This window comes from Pan troglodytes, chromosome 23, assembly GCF_028858775.2.
Source record: "Pan troglodytes isolate AG18354 chromosome 23, NHGRI_mPanTro3-v2.0_pri, whole genome shotgun sequence".
Taxonomy (NCBI): Eukaryota; Metazoa; Chordata; class Mammalia; order Primates; family Hominidae; genus Pan; species Pan troglodytes.
Window position 1 is genome coordinate 43,713,245 of NC_086016.1, and position 20,230 is coordinate 43,733,474.

Sequence of the window (20,230 nt, forward strand, 5' to 3'; positions counted from 1 at the left end):
CAGGGGACAGGAGAAGCTTCCTAAAGGAAAGGATGCCTGGACTGAGTCCTAAATTGAGGGGAGAGGAGGAAGGCAGAAGCACAGGCCAGGGCACGAGGTATGAAGCAGCCTGTATCTGCGGTAACTTGCAGCAGGGCAGTGTTGGAGTTAGTGCATATAGAACAAAAGGGTGCAAATACAGGCCCTAGGGTAAGGCCCTTGGCAGTCCTACAGCTCACCTAACCATAGCAGAGGGAAATCTCAACTGGTTATACTGGGAATTCCCACTTTTATTTTTTAAAATTTTTATTTACTTATTTATTTTGAGACAGGGTCTTGTTCTGTCACCCAGGCTGGAGTGCAGTGGTAGGATCACAGCTCACTGCATCGTTGACTTCCAGGGCTTAAATGATCTTCCCACCTCAGCCTACCGAGTAGCTGGGACCACAGCCTGCACTACTATGCCTGGCTCAATTTTTTTTTTTTTTTTTTTTGACAGAGTCTGGCACAGTTGCCCAGACTGGAGTGCAGTGGGCGTGATCTCAGCTCACTGCAAGCTCCACCTCCCGGGTTCATGCCATTCTCCTGCCTCAGTCTCCCGAGTAGCTGAGATTACAGGCGCCTGCCACCATGCCCGGCTAATTTTTTTTTTTTTTTTTTTTTGAGACAGAGTCTCGCTCTACTGGCCAGGCTGGAGTACAATGGCGTGATCTCTGCTCACTGCAAGCTCCGCCTCCCAGGTTCACGCCATTCTCCTGCCTCAGCCTCCCGAATAGCTGGGACTACAGGTGCTCGCCACCACACCTGGCTAATTTTTTGAATTTTTTTTTTTTTAAGTAGAGACGGGGTTTCACCATGTTAGCCAGGATGGTCTCGATCTCCTGACCTCGTGATCCACCCACCTCGGCCTCCCAAAGTGCTGGGATTACAGGCGTGAGCTACTGCGCCCAGCCTTTTTTTTGTATTTTTAGTAGAGATGGGGTTTCACCATGTTAGCCAGGATGGTCTCGATCTTTTGACCTCATGATCCGCCCGTCTCGGCCTCCCCAGGATATGTCCGCCTTGGCCTCCCAAAGTGCTGGGATTACAGGTGTTAGCCACCGCGCCCGTTCTTTTTTTTTTTTTTTTTTGAGACGGAGTCTCGCTCTGTCACCCAGGCTGGAGTGCAATGGTGCAATCTCGGCTCGCTGCAACCTCCACCTCCCAGGTTCAAGCAATTCTCTTGCCTCAGCCTCCTGAGTAGCTGGGACTACAGGCGCATGCCACCACATCTGGCTATTTTTTTGTATTTTTAGTAGAGACGGGGTTTCACCGTGTTAGCCAGGACAGTCTCCATCTCCTGACCTCGTGATTCGCCTGCCTTGGCCTCCCAAAGTGCTGGGATTACAGGTATGAGTCACCGTGCCCAGCCCATGCCTGGCTAATTAAAAATTTTTTTTTGTAGAGTCTGGATCTCATTATATTGCCCAGGCTGGTCTTGAACTGCTGGGCTCAAGAGATCCACGTGCCTTGGACTTCCGAAGTGCTGGGATTACAGGCATGAACCACCACACCCAGCCAGAATTCCCGTTTTTAAATGCTACCTCTTTTTTTTTTTTTTTTTTGAGATGGAGTCTCGCTCTTTCACCATGCTGGAGTGCAGTGGCACGATCTCAGCTCACTGCAACCTCCGCCTCCCGAGTTCAAGTGATTCTCCTGCCACAGCCTCCCTAGTAGCTGGGACTACAGGCGCGTGTATACCATGCCCGACTAATTTTTGTATTTTTAGTAGAGACGGGGTTTCACCGTGTTGGCCAGGATGGTGTCAATCTCTTGACCTCGTGATCTGCCTGCCTCGGCCTCCCAAAGTGTTGGGATTACAGGCGTGAGCCACCGCGGCCAGCCTCTTTTTTTTTTTTTTAAATAATAAAAAAAATTAACCCTATGCATGTTTGTCAGACCCGAGGGCCTCTTTTATCCTGGTCAACGGGAGTGCTAACCTTCTTTCAGACAACACTTAAAGGTCACCTCTTCTCTGGAGCCTTTCCTTCCCACCCTCTCCCCTCAGCCAGGGATGTAGTCACATCCTTTGGACCCTTGAAGCACCAAGGGTCTTATATTCTGTCTTATATCATCTTATTCACTTACTTTACAACCCAAGATCCTCATAAGTTCTTATTTTATTTAATTTACTTATTTTTAAAGATGGGACCTGTTCTATTGCCCAGGCTGAAGTACAGTAGCATGTTCATAGCTCACTGCAGCCTCGAACTCCTGGCCTCAAGTGATCCTCTCACCTTGATCTCCCAAGTAGCTGGTATTACAGGTGCACGCCACCTTGCCAGCATTTTAATTTTTTTTTTTTTTTTTTTTTGTAGAGATGGGGTCCCACTATGCTCATAAGCTGTTTATGGTCTAATCCTTATTAACCTCTCAAGCCTCATCTCTCACTTCTCTATCTGTCCCCATCCTAACTCAGCCTTACTGAACCAAATCCATCTCCAGGAACACACCATACTCTCCTGCCTTTATATATTCCTCTGCCCAGAAGTTGGCTCACATCCAACTTCTCATCCTTCAAGATTTGGTTCAAATATCTTCTTATAGAAGCCTTCCCTGGGCCCCCAGGCTAGATTAGATGATTCATTTGATTTCCCACGGTCCTCTGGGCTTTTTTCCACATTATTTAATTTTAATATTTAATATTCTGACATGCATTTCTTTACTTGTTTGTTAAAGTATGTATTATTTGGAACACTTTGGTGACTTACCATGAATCCCAGCATAAGTACCAGAATCCTTAACATAGCTTATGTGGTCTTTTGTGACTACTTCTCAAACGTAATTTCTGGACTTTTTTTTCCCCCAGCCATTCTGGCTTTCTTTCACTTTCTAGAATGTTGTTCTCTGTATCTGGAATACTCCCCACTTCACCTAGTTTTACGTACTTATCTTTCAGATTCAGCTTAAATGGTACTTGCTGATGGAAGGCTTTACTGATCCCCCACACTGGGTTAAATCCTCATATACATTTTCATGTATTTGGGTATTTCTCATTTATATCATTTATCACAATTATAAGGGTCATTTGTCTGACTTGGTTTTTTTTTTTGAGATGGAGTTTCACTCTGTCACCCAGGGTGGAGTACAGTGACGCCATCTCAGTTCACTGCAACCTGTGCCTGCTGGGTTCAAGCGATTCTCCTGCCTCAACCTCCTGAGTAGTTGGGACTACAGGCACGTGCCTCCATGCCAGGCTACTTTTTGTATTTTTTTACTAGAGAGGGGGTTTCACCATGTTGGCCAGGCTGGTCTTGAACTCCTGACCTCAAGTGATACACCCACCTTGGCCTCCCAAAGTGCTGGGATTACAGGTGTGAGCCACCACGCCTGGTCTTGTCTTACTTGTTTTTGTGTTTGTTTCTCCTACAGGAGTGTATGCTCCCTTTGTTAGTCAAAAAATATTTTTTGAGTTCCTGCTGTGTGTCAGGAACTGTGCCAGGTGATGGATGATGTTATGTTGAAAAAACTCACATTATTCCTGCCCTCATGAAACTTATAGTTGAGTGAGGCAGTCGGGCTATGTTTATCTTGCTTACTCTTGAATCCCTAGACCCTTAGGCCTAGCACTTAGTGGGCTCTCACTAGATCTGTGTGGAAGAGAGTCGGGTGCAAAAAGCAAATTGGTGCTTAAGGATTCTAACCATTCTTCATATTTGTAGAGGGATGAAGAACTTTCTCTGGGGATGTCTGAGGGGCTATCTTGGGAGTACTCTGGTGCCTGTGTTCCTCTCGCCTTACTTCCCAATCCCTTTGTTTCCTAGGTTTGCTGAGGCAGCTGTTGAAGTATGATCTCTTTGTGTCCATGATCATGAACCAGGATGGAATGGAAGAAAGTGCTAAGAATATCGAAGGTTCATCAGGAAATACCTCACTGCCTTTGGTGCTCAAAAAGGTAGTTGTCTTGTGATTCCTGGTCTCTAGGTTCAATAACGAGGGGACCCAAGTGCTTCTTGGGCCTTGTCTTCATCTACCACTCCTATCTCAGATTTCCAAGTGTTTTCTTACTGGGCAAAATAATATACTGGCTGGGGGCGGTGGCTCATGTCTGTAGTCCCAGCACTTTCGGAGGCCTAGGTCGGTGGATTGCTTGAGCCCAGGAGTGCAAGACCAGCTTGGGCAATATGGCAAAACCCTGTCTCTATAAAAAATACAAAAAAGTTGGGCGTGGTGGCTCACGCCTGTAATCCCAGCATTTTGGGAGGCCAAGGCTGGCGGATCATAAGGTCAAGAGATTGAGACCATCCTGGCCAGCACAGTGAAACCCCATCTCTACTAAAAATACAAACATTAGCTGGGCGTGGTGGCACACACCTGTAGTCCCAGCTACTCGGGATGCTGAGGCAGGAGAATGCCTTGAATCTGGGAGGCAGAGGTTGCAGTGAGCCAAGACCACGCCACTGCACTCCAGCCTGGTGACAGAACGAGACTCTGTCTCAAAAAAAAAAAAAAAAAAAATTAGCTGGGCGTGGGCGTGGTGGTGTGCACCTGTAATCCCAGCTACTCAGGAGGCTGAGGTGGGAGGATTGCTCGAACCCAGGAGGCGGAGGTTGCAGTGAGCCATGATCATGCCACTACACTCCAGCCTGGGTGATAGAAAGTAGATTTCCTTTCATTTGTAAATTCTTTTTTTTTTTTTTTTTTAAGTGTCGAGGTCTTGCTCTCTCCACTCAGGCTGGAATGTAGTGGCACAATCACGGCTCACTGCAGCCTCAACCTCCTGGGCTCAAGCGATCCTCTTGTCTCAGCTTCCTGAGTAGCTGAGACTACAGGTGTTCACCATGAGGCATGACTAATTTTTAATTTTTTGTAGAGACAGGGATCTTTCTATGTTGCTTGGGCTGGTCTCAACTCCTGGGCTCAAGTGATTCTCCCACCTTGGCCTCCAAAGTGCTGGGATTACAGGTGTGAGCCACTGCACCTAGCCTCAGTTGTAAATTATTATTATTTTTTTTTCGAGATGTAGTCTCGCTGTTGCCCAGGCTGGTGTGCAGTGGCGTGATCTTGGCTCACTACAACCTCCGCCCCCGAGGCTCAAGCAATTCTCCTGCCTCAGCCTCCTGAGTAGTTGGGATTACAGGCGCCAAGCCACCATGCCCGGCTAATTTTTTGCATTTTTAGAAGAGACGGGGCTTCACCATGCTGGCCAGGCTGGTCTCAAACTCCTGACCTTGTGATCCGCCTGCCTCGGCCTCCCAAAATGCTGGGATTACAGGCATGAGCCCCCAGGCCCAGCCGTAAATTCTTACCTCTGCACTTCCCCTTCACATTTGGGCTGCCTGAAAATGGAGAATACTTACAGCAATAGAAACAAAGTCACCTCAATTGCTTTAGGGATCAGATTCTGAGCTTGGTACTGAGAACCTTCTTTATCTGGATATCCTTCAGCCTCACTTTCCTGTCTCTTCCACCCCACAACCCAGTGCTCCAGCTACATGCAGTCTTTCCCTGGTCCTGCATATGCTAGGTCATCCTGTCTCAGTGCCTGTGCAGTTGCTCTTCCTCTGCCTATAGGGCATTTCTCCTCTCTTTATCTGCTGATCTGAGTCAGCCTTCAAGCCTATAGGGCTCCCCTGTCACCCTGGCTCCTTTAGGCAGAATGTGAACCACTGCCACCGTGCTTACCTCATACCATATTGTGGTTGACTGGCTGGGAGCTCTTTCAGGGCAAAACCTGAGTCTGGCATCTTTCCCCAGTGCTCGGCACGGGGGCTGGCAGAGCTGCAAACCCTGATGTGATAGCAGGGGTTGATTGCCCAAACTCTGGGGCTCTTTCTGCAGCAAGGAAGAGGAGGAGGAGCTCTGGTTAGAAGTGAGAAGGGAGGCCGGGTGCAGTGGCTCATGCCTGTAATCCCAGCACTTTGGGAGACCGGGACGGGTGGATCACGAAGTCAGGAGTTCGAGACCAGCCTGGCCAACATGGTGAAACTCTATCTCTACTAAAAATACAAAAATTAGCCAGGCGTGGTGGCACACACCTGTAATCCCAGCTATTTGGGAGGCTGAGGCAGGAGAATATAGCAAGAAAAGTTTGTCCTGAGACTACAGCAAGAAAAGAAAAGAACTGACTTCTAAAGAAAATAGTTTAGTCCATTTCAGAGTTTAAATGTCGGTCATCAAGTCTAATGAGCTAGGATCAGGTTTCTGACTTAGGAATCATACACGTATTCCATAAGTTTTAGTGTAGTTTTAAGCTTAAAACTTAACTTAAAAGCAGTAACTTAAAAGCAGTTACTGTTGCCATTTTCAAACATATGTACTTAAACAACAACAGGGAAACTAAAAATGTGTTATCAAATCACAAAACTGAAGTGTAATGAAATTTAACCAATTAAACTTCAAAAAAGAATATTTATTTTAAACCAAGAATCATTGTTTTAATGGATACATATCATATTTCTTTGATTCTGAGATACATTTTTTCACATTTTAACAGCTCTGAAATTGGGAGACTTTTTACCATCAATGGTGCATCATAGTTTAATTGGGAGCACTTTTTCTTTCTTAGTGGTACATAAAATAATGGCTTGCGTTACATCAATAGCATCTTAAGATACAATATGTCATTTCTTTTATAAAGGAGAACAAGATAAAGATTAATTTCCTTTTTTTTTTTTGAGATGGAGTCTCGCTCTGTCGCCCAGGCTGGAGTGCAGTGGCGATATCTTGGCTCACTGCAAGCTCCACCTCCCGGATTCATGCCATTCTCCTGCCTCAGCCTCCCGAGTAGCTGGGACTACAGGCGCCTGCCACCACACCCAGCTAATTTTTTGTAGTTTTAGTAGAGATGGAGTTTCACCGTGTTAGCCAGCATGGTCTCGATCTCCTGACCTCGTGATCCGCCCGCCTCAGCCTCCCTAATTTCTAAACTCCTTTATATACTATCAGAAAATCTGGCTTTTTTTTTTTTTTCTTTTCCTGATATGTCTGACAAGTAGGAATGCTGTTTATGTGTCCACTTGTAAGTCCAATATGGCTGAGATAGGGTTAAGCTTGCAGTCCTCAGATGTATCTTTACCAGACATTAGTAGTCTCATGTCTACTTGGTCCTTTTTCTTAAAAGCTGTAAAACCAGGTATGCCCTCCATTCTTCTGGTGATGTATATTCTGTTTGGCATTTTTCTCCCCCAAAATCAGCTTCTATGATACTTAAAATCTGTGGTTGCAGTTAACGCTTTTCTTGATTTCTGAAAGTGTTAGAGGCATCCCTAATAGCTATGGTGACCAGTGGGAGTTTGGATATTATTCAGAGTGCAATGGAAATTCACTGAGATGTTTGGAGTAGCAAATATGCCTGATCTAAAAATTCTGATGGGGGAGGCATCACAGTTGTGGGAAGACTCCTAGATTTGGACTTGTCTGACCTGAGTTTGTGCCTTAGCTTTGCCACTTATCAGCTGTGTAGCCTAGAGTAAGTAACCTAACCTTGCTAAAGGTTCCCAAGACTACCCCCAGGTTTGATGATTTGCTAGGAGGACTCATAGGACTCAACGTATAGTCATACTCATAGCTACGATTTACGGCAGTGTAAGGAAAGCAGTATCAGCAAAAGGAAAGGTGCATGGAGCGAAGTCTGGTGGAACCAGCACAAGCTTCCAGAGTCCTCTCTCAGTGGAGTCACATGGGATGCACTTCTTAATTTCCCCAGGAATGAACTGTGACATGTGAAACCTTACCTACTGAGGAAGCTCATCGGAGTGTCAGTACCCCAGGTTTTTATGGGGGACTGGCCGTTCACGTAGGTATCCTCTGCTGAGCATGTACCAAAATTCCAGACTCCCAGAAGGAAAACAGGTATTCAGCATAAACTACAGTTGTCCCTCATATACACGGGAGATTGGTTCCAGGACCGCCGGCATATACCCAGACCCACATATACTCAAGTCCTACAGTCAGCCCTGGCAAACTCCAGTAAGTTGGCCCTGTTCATATGCCAGTTTCACATCTAGTGAATACTGCATTTTCCATCAGCGTTCAGTTGAAAAAAGGCCGCATATAAGTAGAACCACACAGTTCAAGCCTGTGTTGTTCAAGGGTCAACTGTTCATTGTACACATAGTTTAGTCACAGTGAGCCACTCTCTCAGTTCTGTTAGGAACCCTCCTGAAATCCAAGTTCCCAAACCTAGCCAAGAGCCAGCCTTGCAGAGAAGGTTTTCTAAGTATAATAGCCTCAGGCCTACTGTGTTAAATCTTTTCTGTGCACTCAATAAATTGAGGTTTATAGTAGAACCTTCCCTTGTTATGTCACAGAATTGTTGCAAACATCAAAGCCAGATGAGGGCCAGCTGGGCACAGTGGCTCATGCCTGTAATCCCAGCATTTAGGGAGGCCAAGGTGGGAGGATCACTTGAGCCCAGAATGGGCCATATACTGAGACCTTGTCTCTATAAAAAATTTTAAAATGAGCTGGGGCTGAGCATGGTGGCTCATGCCTGTAATCCCAGCATTTGGGGAGGCCAAGGCAGGTGGATGGCTTAAGCTCAGGAATTTGAGACCAGTCTGGGCAACATGGTGAAACCCTGTCTCTATAAAAATAAAAATAAAAATTAGCCAGGGTGGTGGTGCATGCCTGTAGTCCCAGCTACTTGAGGGGCTGAGGCAGGAGGATTGCTTACGTTGGAGAAGTTGAGGCTGCAGTGACTCATGTTCACACGGCTGCACTACAGCCTGGGTGATAAAGTGAGACCCTGTGTCAAAAAAAAAAAAAAAATAGTAATAAGGCAAGGCGCAGTGGCTCATGCCTATATTCCCAGCACTTTGGGAGGCCAAGGCAAGTGGATCACGAGGTCAGGAGTTCGAGACCAGCCTGGCCAATATGGTGAAACCCTGTTTCTACTAAAAATACAAAAATTAGCTGAGCGTGGTGGTGCACGCCTGTAGTCCCAGCTACTCAGGAGGCTGAGGCAGAAGAATCGCTTGAACCCAGGGAGGTGGAGGTTGCAGTGAGCCAAGATCATGCCACTGTACTCCAGCCTGGGCGACAGAGTGAGACTCCGTCTCAAAAAAAAAAAAAGGTACCAGGCATGGTAGCATGTACCTGTAGTCCCCGCTACTCAGGAGGCTGAAATGAGAAGATCGCTGGATACCTGGAGGCAGAGGTTGCAGTGAGCCATGAGCCATGATCATACCACTGCACTCCAGCCTGGGCAACAGAGTGAGACCTGTTTCATAAATAAATAAACCAGATGACTTTGGAAGTACTTTTGTTAATGAAGGCTTGAGCACTTATTGGTGATAACAGTTACAGTGTTCTTTGAGTGCCCCTGGTGGATTTTACATTGTGTTCTTTCCTTATTTTTCTCACCTGCTGCTGTTCACGGAGACCCCTTCCCATAATCCATAACTGCTTTCCTGACCACCATCCTTGTGCCTGGTGCCATGTGGGACAGGAAGGATCGAAAATGAATTAGGCTATTGCCCTGAGGCACCTAGGCCAGTTTTTCTGGTCCTATTCGTGGTGTGACTGGGGTACTTTTTGCTGCCTGTTTCTCCAGCTTCTCCTCTCTAGAGATGAAACCCTGCAGGTGGCCAGTGCTCACTGTATAACTGCGGTGCTTGTCCACTCCCCAGCGAAGCATGCCCCAGCCTTCATCCACGCTGACATCCCAGGTAGGGGAACACTTCTAACCTTCTCCTCCCTATACTAGAAGGATAGGGTGGTGACAGGTTCAATTGTGTATGACAGACCCTATGAACTATGTCTCATAACATCTGAATCCTATTGCTACAGATTTCTTGTATGACCTTGAGCAATTTGTTACCGATTTTTGTCATTTATTTGGTCATCTATGAATAAAAACCTAATGTGGGGTGGTGAAAAGACCTGTGGACCAGGTAGGCAACAGGAAACAATATTTTTCAAGGGACTATTATGAGCAGGGACTGTTATGAGATGCATTGCAAATGTTACCACATTTAGGTCTTCATCTTCACTATTTTATAGATAAGGAAATTGAGGCTCAGAGAATGTAATAATTGGCAGGCCTAGTCATTGGCAGAGATGGGATAAAAAGTCAAGTCTCTCTGACTCTAAAAACTCTTTTTCCTTCATCCACACCACTGCCCATTCTGAGAATTAGGAGACTTAAGTTCCAACTCTACTTCCGCCACTAATAGTGCCTCTTCTCTGGGACTCAGTTTCCCCACCTGTTAAAAAGAAGAGGTTAAACCATAACCAAGGGCACTTTCCAGGTTTATTAGTGGATTGATGATCATGACTCATGGAGAGGATATGTGAACAGATGAAGTAGCAAGAGTAAGGTGCTGAATAAATCCAAGGCCTTAGCATCAGTTAAGGGATCGTGATCACATGGCTGTCATTTATTGTTTTCTCATCCTCTCCCTTGTTAGAGTTCCTCTTTGAGCATCTTTCTTCTTCCAGTGAAGTGCTCGTCTGGTCCAGCTGTAACTGCTTGACACTCCTGGTAGAAGAGCCACTCTTTTTTTCCAAGTGCCACACGGTGTATGGTTGGTAGTAAGGGTCCTGTACTAGCTTTGGGTTGGGTGGACGGCAGTTTGCACTTGGGTAGCAGCAGCAGTGATGGGGGGCTAGCCTTCACCTTGGAGGGGAGCACTGAGTCTAGACATTTCATCAGCCCAAACTCATTACCAGATTTCATATGCAAGTATTGATATCCAAATGTTCTGCTGTTCACTGATTATCGGAAGTATATATGTTTAGACTCTTCAGCAAGGGAAGGACACTTCTCTTAGCCACTAAATGAATTCCTGTTGCATGTTAACAACAACTCTAAACAGTGTTACTCAACCTTAGATTTAGTTCTTTCCCATGCCGCAGATATCTAACCATCCAGGTAGTCTCTAAGTTTTGTTAATTTATTCTTTCAAAGTTTCTTGAAACTGTCCTTCCTTGTCTGGGACTTTTTTTTTTTTTTTTTTTTTTTGAGATGGAATCTCACCCTGTCACCCAGGCTGGAGTGCAATGGCGTGATCTCGGCTCACTGCCACCTCTGCCTCCCAGGTTCAAGCAATTCTCCTGCCTCAGCCTCCCGAGTAACTGGGATTACGGGCATGTGCCACCACGCCCAGCTAATTTTTTGTATCTTTAGTAGAGATGGGGTTTTACCATGTTGTCCAAGCTGGTCTCAAACTCCTGACCTTGTGATCCACCCACCTTGGCCTCCCAAAGTGCTGGATTACAGGCATGAGCCACCACGCCAGGTGACTTTTTCTTTTTTTGAGATGGAGTCCTGCTCTGTCACCCAGGCTGGAGTGCAATGGCACAATCTCGGATCACGGCAACCTCTGCCTCTGCCTCCCAGGTTCAAGCAATTCTCTTGCCTCAGCCTCCCAGGTAGCTGGGATTAGAGGCGACTGCCAGCACACCTGGCTAATTTTTTTGTATTTTTAGTAGAGACGGGGGTCTCTCCATGTTGGCCAGGCTGGTCTTGAACTCCTGACCTCAGGTGATCTGCCTGCCTCGGCCTCCCAAAGTGCTGGGATTACAGGCGTGAGTGCACTGTCTGGGACTTATTATACCACATCTGGATTTTTAGAGTAGGCACATTCAGTCATTCATTTTATATTCCTAGTTTATGCCAGGCACCAGGCTGGGACCTGGAGATTTAGAGATAACAAATAACATTGGTCCTTGCCCTCAGAAAAGGGAGAGAGATGCAAAGGGAAATTTCATTATGAGCTGATTAGAGCTCTGCTAGAGGGAAGCACAGGAGCTGTGGGGGCTCAGGGGAGGTTCACAGCTCTGAATGGATCAGGGAAGGCTTTTTGGAGGAGTGGGGTTTTGACCTGATTCTCCAAGGAGGAACAGGAGTATGCCAAGTGGAGAAAATATGGCTTGGTCAGTAGGTGTTCACTGAAAACCTCAAGTGCCAGGGACTCTGCTATGGCTTGTACTGGGTGTTGGGGAGATGAATCAGATGAGGGCCCAGCCTCAAAGATCTCACAGTCTGGTCCCATTAGCTCAATCTTGTCAGGGTCCCTCCACGAGTGGCCTCCAACTCATACATGCTGTCCAGAGCCTGTCACCTCTTCTGGGTGGGCAGTGAAGGAACAAGAGAGCACTGATCCCTGGCCTCTGTCATGTCATCCTGTGGTAGGGATCGAGGCAGTGGTGAGGAGCCTGCAGGGAAGCCTGAAGATGAACAACATAGAGCTGCACAAGCAGGGCCTGCTGCTTTTTGCTGAAATCCTGACCCGGTGAGCAAAGTGGTGGAACATGAGGCTTGTAGGGGCCAGACTGCAGAAGGAAAAGTGGGCTTTCATTCCTGGTGGGGTCAGTGAGAAGAGTTGACCTACTCGTTTCTCATCTACCATTTCTCAGGCAGCCAGAGGAGATCAAGCTGTTCACAAGCTCAGCCATGTGCAGAGATGCTGGCCGTGCCCTCCAAGAAGCAGTTAGTAGCCCTGTGCTGGAGGTGGCTGCTGAGGCCTTGAAGGCCACTTCTGCTTTTCTGAGGTGAGAGACCCAGGCAGGCTGAACTTTCCATCCCCACATATACCTAAGGGCCTGTTGAGGCCAGGGCAGCGGATATTTAAGTATCCCTAGATAACTTATAATACCTAATATAGTTGGCCCTTCATAATTGTGGATTCCACATCCATGGATTCAACCAACCATGGATTGAAAAATTTTTTTTTTTTTTTTTTTTGGAGATGGAGTTTTGTTCTTGTTGCCTAGGCTGGAGTGCAATGGTGCGATCTCAGCTCACTACAATCTCTGCCTCCTGGGTTCAAGTGATTCTCCTGCCTCAGCCTCCCAAGTAGCTGGGATTACAGGTGTGTACCACCATGCCCGGCTAATTTTTGTATTATTATTAGAGGCAAGGTTTCACCATGTTGGCCAGGCTGGTCTCGAATGCCTGACCTCAGGTGATTCACCTGTCTCAACCTCCCAAAGTGCTGGGATTACAGGCGTGAGCCACCGCATCCAGCTGAAAATTTTAAAGAATGGATGGTTGTGTCTGTATTGAACACGTACAGACTTTTTTTCTTGTTATTATTCCCTAAACAATACAGTATACGTTGGACATGGTGGCTCACACCTGTAATCCCAGCACTTTGGGAGGCCAAGGTGGGTTGGATCACCTGAGCCCAGGAGTTCAAGACCAGCCTGGGCAACACAACAGAACCTGTCTCTACTAAAAATCCAAAAATTAGCCAGGCATGGTGGTGCACACATAGTTCCGGCTGCTTGAAGACTGAGGTGGGAGGATTGCTTGAACCTGGGAAGCAGAGGTTGCGGTGAGCTGAGATCACACCACTGCACTCCAGCCTGGGTGACAGAGTGAGACCTTGTCTCAAAAGAAAAAAGAAAAAAAGAAACCAGGCCGGGCACAGTGGCTTATCCCTGTAAACCCAGCACTTTGGGAGACCAAGGCAGGTGGATCACTTGAGTCAGGAGTTCGAGACCAGCCTGGCCAATGTAGTAAAATCCCATCTCTACAAAAACTTAACTGGGCATGGTGGCGCATGCCTGTAGTCCCAGCTACTCAGGAGGCTGAGACACGAGAATTGCTGCAGAGGTTGTAGTAAGCCAAGATTGCGCCACTGCACTCCAGCCTGGGTGACAGAGCAAGGCTCTGTCTCAAAAACAAAACAAAACAAAACACCCAAACAGTATAATAACTATATATATAGCATTTGCATTGTATTAGGTATTATATGTAATCTAGAGATGATTTAAAGTATACTGGAGGACCAGGTGCGGTGGCTCACGCCTATAATCCCAGCACTTTGGGAGGCCAAGGTGGGCGGACCACCTGAAGTCGGGAGTTTGAGACCAGCCTGGCCAACATGTAGAAACCCTGTCTCTACTAAAAATATAAAAAATTAGCTGGATGTGGTGTCACACACCTGTAATCCCAGCTACTCAGGAGGCTGAGATAGGACAATTGCTTGAACCTGGGAGGCAGAGGTTGCAGTGAGTGGAGATCGCACCATTATACTCCAGCCTGGGTAACAGAGTGAAATTCTGTCTCAAAAAATAAAATAAAATAAAATAAATAAAGTATGCTGGAGGATGTGCATAGGTTATATGCAAATACTATACCATTTTATGTAAGGAGCTTGAGCATCCTGGTTTTGGTATCTTCAGGGGTCCTAGAACCAATTCCCCACAAATACTGAGGGACGACTATGCAATGTCAATGCAATGTAGATGGGGCGCGGTGGCTCACGCCTATAATCCCAGCACTTTGGGAGGCTGAGGCGGGCCAATTACCTGAAGTCAGGAGTTCAAGACCAGCCTGGCCAAGATGGTGAAACCCCGTCTCTACTAAAAATACAAAAATTAGTTGGGCATGATGGCGCTTGCCTGTAATCCCAGTTACTCAGGAGGCTGAGGAAGGAGAATTATCTGAGCCTGGGAGGCGGAGGTTGCAGTGATCTGAGATCTTGCCACTGTACTCCAGACTGAGGCCACAGAGTGAGACTCCATCTCAAAAACAAACAAACAATGGACTGTAAATAGTTGTCATGCTGTATTTAAAATTTTTTTTGAGATGGAGTTTCGCTCTGTCGCCCAGGCTGGAGTGCAATGGCGTGATCTTGGCTCATTGCAACTGCTGCCTCTCAGGCTCAAGCAATTCTCCTGCCTCAGCCTCCCGAGTAGCTGGGACTACAGGTGCGTGCCACCATGCCCAGCTAATTTTGTATTTTTAGTAGAGATGGGGTTTTGCCACGTTGGCCAGGGTGGTCTCGAACTCCTGACCTCAGGTGATCCACCTGTGTCGGCTTCCCAAAGTGTTAGGATTACAGGTATGAGCCACTTGCACCTGGCCTACATTTTATATATTTTTTATTGTATTTTTTTCTTTTTTTTGAGATGGAGTCTTCCTCTTTCACCCAGGCTGGGGTGCAGTGGCATGATCTTGGCTCACTGCAACCTCCGCCTCCCAGGTTCACGCCATTCTCCTGCCTCAGCCTTTCTAGTAGCTGGGACTACAGGCGCGCGCCACCACACCTGGCTAATTTTTTTGTATTTTTAGTAGAGACGGGGTTTCACTGTGTTAGCCAGGATGGTCTCGATCTCCTGACCTCGTGATCCGCCCGCTTCGGCCTCCCAAAGTGTTTTTTTTTTTTTTTGAGATGGAGTTTTGCTCTTGTTGCCCAGGCTGGAGTGCAAAGGCATGATCTCGGCTCACCACAACCTCTGCCTCCCGGGTTCAAGTGATTCTCCTCCTGCCGCAGCCTCCCGAGTAGCTGGGATTACAGGCATGCACCACTACACCCGGCTAATTTTGTATTTTTAGTAGAGACGGGGTTTCTCCATGTTGGGCGGGCTGGTCTCGAACTGCCGACCTCAGGTGATCCCCCACCTTGGCCTCCCAAAGTGCTGGGATTACAGGCGTGAGCCACCGTGCCCAGCCATATTGTTATTTTTTTTATAGATTTTAAAAAATATTTTTGGTCCACAGTTGATTGAATCCATAGATGTAGAATCCACAATACAGGGGGCCAAATTATACTTCCAAAGTATTATGTTATCATGTCTTTTGTATTTTCTCTGTTGTTTTGAATTTATATCTTGAAAGAAAATTCTCTTTCATTTTGGTAAGGAGTAGCAGAGGTAACTGTATCTGTTGACTCCATCATCTTTAATCAGAAGCTGGCAGCTCTTTAACACCTATGAACTCCAGCCTCTAGCCCTGGTTCTCTTACTGTAGTTCCTCTTTGAATGCTCTCAGCCACTCACAGAGCTTCAGCTACTAGCTATATGTTGATAATGCTCAAATCTATAGTTCATGCCTAAAATGCCTGTGTTAGTTTCCTATTGCTACAGGACCAGATTACCACAAACTTGAAAACAACAGGTATTTACCTTCTCATGGTTCTAGGGGGCCAGAAGTCCAAAATCAGTATCACTGAAATGAAATCAAGGTGTCAGCAGGGCCACACTCCCTTTGGAGCTTCTAATACGAAACCCTTCCCTGCCTCTTCCAGCTTCTGGTGGCTCCGGGCATTCCATGACTTATGGTCATATCACTGTAATCACTGCCTCTGTGACTACATTGTCTTCTCTATGTGTATAATCTCCCTCTGCCTTTTCTCTTTCTTTTCTTAAATTTTTTTCTTTTTTCTTTTTCTTTTTTTTTTTTGAAACGGAGTCTTGCTTTGTCTCCCACGCTGGAGTGCAGTGGCGTGATCTCAGCTCACTGCAAGTTGTGCCTCCCGGGTTCACGCCATTCTCCTGCCTCAGCCTCCCGAGTGGCTGGGACTACAGGTGCCTGCCACCATCCCTGGCTAATTTTGTTTTTGTATTTTTAGTAGAGACAGGGTTTCACCGTGTTAGCCAGGATGGTCTCGATCTCCTGACCTTGTGATCTGCCTGCCTCCGCCTCCCAAAGGGCTGGGATTACAGGCGTGAGCTACCGCACCTGGCCAAAAAATTTTTTTTTATTTTTTGTAGAGATGGGGATCTTGCTATATTCCCCAGGCTGGTCTTGAACTTCAGGCTTCAAGTGATCCTCCCACTTTGACCTCTCAAAGTACTGGGATTACAGGCATGAGTCATTATGCCTGGCTGCCTCTCTCTCATAAGGCTACTTATGATGGGATGTAGGGGACCACCTGAATAATCCTGGATAATGGCTTTATCTCAGGATTCTCTGTGAAAACTTTACTGTAGAAAATAACATAGGTTCCCGGGATTAGGACCTGACATCTTTGGGTACCACCATTCAGCCCACTATAGTGTTTTCCTGAACTCCAGACAACATTTCCAACTGCCTGGTGCTTTATTCCAGAACCTTCAATCTCAATTTGTCCATGCTACTAGCATATAGAGAAAAACACCCAATTTGGGATCTAAAGAATTAGATTTGGGTCCCTGGCTCCACAAACAGTACTCAGTCACTTCTTGTTCATTCCTCTGATCTGCTTTCTGTTTCTTGAACACATCAAACTTATTCCTGCCACTAATTATTCCAACTCTGCCCAAAATAATATTCCCTTAAATCTTTGTGTGACTGCGTTTTTCTTATCATTCAAGTCTCATTCAGAATTTCCTTTCCTAATTGACCTTATCAGACTGCTATAGCACCTATCAAACATTTGAAAGTTATTGTTTATTCTTTTTTTTTTTTTGAGACGGAGTCTTGCTCTGTCGCCCAGGCTGGAGTGCAGTGGCGCGATCTCGGCTCACTGCAAGCTCCGCCTCCTGGATTCACGCCATTCTCCTGCCTCAGTCTCCTGAGTAGCTGGGACTACAGGCGCCCACCACCACGCCCAGCTAATTTTTAAAAATATTTTTAGTAGAGAAGGGGTTTCACTGTGTTAGCCAGGATGATCTCGATCTCCTGACCTTGTGATCCGCCTGCCTAGGCCTTCCAAAGTGCTGGGATTACAGGCGTGAGCCACGGCGCCCGGCCTCTTTTTTTTTTTTGGGGTGGAGGGTCAGAGTCTCACTCCGTCACCCAGGCTGGAGTGCAGTCATGCGATCTTAGCTAACTGAAACCTCTGCCTTCTGGGTTCAAGCAATTTTTCTGCCTCAGCCTCCCAAATAGCTGGGATTACAGGCGTGAGCCACTGAACCTGGCCTATTCGTTTGTTTTGTACCCCCCTTCCCCCCACTAAAATATAAGCTCCAGGAGCTAAAGGACCTTGTCAGTTTTTTCACTGCTCTATCTCTGGCTCCTCATAGGTAGTCAATATGCGAATGTAGGATGTTAAAATGGACAGTGAGACTAAGGGATCCTAGCACCACAATGGGAAATTATTCCTTAGCAAGGTGCTTGAAATCTTAAAAAAAAAAAAATAATAACCGAGGAAACCCATATTTATAGAGTAACTTTTATTTTGTTACCATATTTTCTCTTTTAATTTTCTAACACAGTAATGTATTCAAATAATACAAAACAAAATATTGGCTGGGCACGGTGGCTCACGCCTGTAATCCCAGCACTTTGGGAAGTCAAGGTAGGAGGATCGCTTGAGGCTAAGCGTTTGAGACTAGCCTGGACAACATAGCGCCACCCCATCCCTACAAAACAATATAAAATAAAATAGGCCAGGCACAGTGGCTCATGCCTGTAATCCCAGCACTTTGGGAGTCCGAGGTGGGTGGATCACAATGTCAGGAGATTGAGACCATCCTGGCCAACATGGTGAAACCCCATCTTTACTAAAAATACAAAAATTAGGCTGGGTGTGGTGGCTCATGCCTGTAATCCCAGCACTTTGGGAGGCCAAGGCGGGCGGATCACGAGGTCAGGAGTTCGAGAACAGCCTGACCAATGTGGTTCATCCCCGTTTCTACTAAAAATATAAAAATTAGCTGAGCGCAGTGGCGGGTGCCTGTAATTCCAGCTACACAGGAGGCTGAGACAGGAGAATCGCTTGAACCTGGGAGACGGAGGTTGCAGTGAGCCGAGATCATGCCACTGCACTTCAGCCTGGGCAACAGAGCGAGACTCTGTCTCAAAAACAAAACAAAACAAAACACCAAAATACAAAAATTAGCTGGGCGTGGTGGCACATACCTGTAATCCCAGTTACTTGTGAGGCTGAGGCAGGAGAGTCACTTGAACCAGGGAGTTGGAGGTTGCAGTAAGCCAAGATCACGCCACTGCACTACAGCTTGGTGACAGAGCGAGACTCCGTCTCAAAAAAAAAAATAAAATAAAATAAAATAAAATAAAATAAATAAAATAAAATAAAATTAGCTGGGTGTGGTGGCATGCACCTATGGTCCCAACTACTCGGGAGGTAAGGCGGGAGGATCACTTGAGCCCGGGAGTTTGAGGTTACAGTGAGCTATGATCACACCACTGCACTCCAGCCTGGGTGACAGAGTGAGATCCTCTCTTGAAAATAAATAAATAAATTATAGAGGATTTATCATGAAAAGGAGTAGGCTGGGCATGGTGGCTCACGCCTGTAATTCCAGCACTTTGGGAGGCCGAGGCAGGTGCATCACCTGAGGTCAGGAGTTCAAGACCAGCCTGGCCAACATGGCGAAACCCTGTCTCTACTAAAAATACAAAAAAAAAAAAAATTAGCTGGGTGTGGTGGCGAGTGCCTGTAATTCCCGTCTTAAATTTGACATTATTCATTGACTTGCCAGTTAGAAAGATCAATATTTAATTAGCTCACATTTTTTGTCTTCTCTACATGTCCTTGGCATTTTTGCTATTTAATATTTTGTTTTTAACCTTTAAATAATGTACCTAAAACTGGTATTTCTTGTTCCCTCAACTTGAAGCAGTGTCTCCTGAGTTCCTACGTGGTTAGCAGCACCCCAACTCTTCTTTTCCCCTCTCTTCCCTACTTCTACTTCTCAAGGCCAGTCAGCTATACCTTTAATTTTACATTGTGAAAGTTGTTAATATTTATAGTCTCTTCTGTAACTATATTTAAGTCTTTGTGATTTGACTCTAGGTTGGTTCTAAAAATTGAAACAAAAAATAGCATTTACGTGACAGTGACTTCAGTCTGTCTTCTTTCCTCCTTTGTCCTTCCCTGAATTTGAATCTCTAAATCTAGGACATGAATTCTAGAGTGGGAGGGATGAGTAAACCAACAAGGCAACAAAAGCATAAGTAAGAGCAATGTCAATCAGAGGCATCTATGCTGAGCTGGAAGTCTCCCAGCAGGACACTGCTAGAGGGGACCAGTAGTGCCTTTTGGGCAGGAGGTGGTATTTCAGTTGTACTATGAAGGGTGAGAGTTAGATTTGTGGAAGGACCAGGATTAGCAAAACATGTGGGTTCGAGAGTATAGAGATTGCTCAGGGTGCAGTAGCCAGTTGACCAGCAGGTTACATGAAGGGGGTGTTGCCTGGAGAAGCAGGAAAGCTGTTGGGTCAGAATTGTGGAGAGAGATGGATAGGGGGCAGGTTATTAAGCCTTGGATTATTTTACTTTTTTTGGGGGGGGGGGGTGGAGTCTCGCTCTGTTGCTCAGGCTGGAGTTCAGTGGCTCGATCTCGGTTCACCACAACCTCCACCTCCCAGATTCAAACGATTCTCCTGCCTTAGCCTCGCGAGTAGCTGGGACTACAGGTGCCCGCCACCACGCCTGGATACTTCTTGTATTTTTAGTAGAGATGCGTTTTCACCATATTGGCCAGGCTGGTATCGAATTCCTGACCTTGTGATCTGCCTGCCTCAGCCTCCCAAAGTGCTGGGATTATAGGCGTGAGCCACCGCGCCCGGCCAAGGATGATTTTACTTTTGACTTTAACTTCCCAGAATGTTTACTGACGTGGTCCCTCTGAGGTGGGGTGGTTCAGAG

At 46.3% G+C, this 20,230-nt stretch overlaps 1 protein-coding gene and 1 pseudogene across 30 annotated transcripts in view; one reads left to right on the forward strand and one right to left on the reverse strand.

Annotated features, from left to right (window-relative positions):
- MEI1 (meiotic double-stranded break formation protein 1) overlaps positions 1-20,230 on the forward strand; it is a 99,263-nt gene that overhangs the window by 20,708 nt on the left and 58,325 nt on the right. For 22 of the 30 annotated variants that reach the window (XM_063807946.1, XM_063807950.1, XM_063807948.1 and 19 more), the window contains 5 exons: positions 3,783-3,913; positions 9,515-9,629; positions 10,371-10,487; positions 12,098-12,197; positions 12,322-12,456. In XM_063807946.1, coding sequence (XP_063664016.1) covers positions 3,824-3,913; positions 9,515-9,629; positions 10,371-10,487; positions 12,098-12,197; positions 12,322-12,456 — 557 coding nt within the window. In that variant the 5' untranslated portion in view covers positions 3,783-3,823. The remainder of the gene's footprint in view (positions 1-3,782; positions 3,914-9,514; positions 9,630-10,370; positions 10,488-12,097; positions 12,198-12,321; positions 12,457-20,230) is intronic. The other 8 variants (XM_063807941.1, XM_054675553.1, XM_054675562.1 and 5 more) reach the window with 1 other exon arrangement.
- On the reverse strand, positions 1,887-1,975 carry LOC112206818 (U6atac minor spliceosomal RNA; annotated as a pseudogene).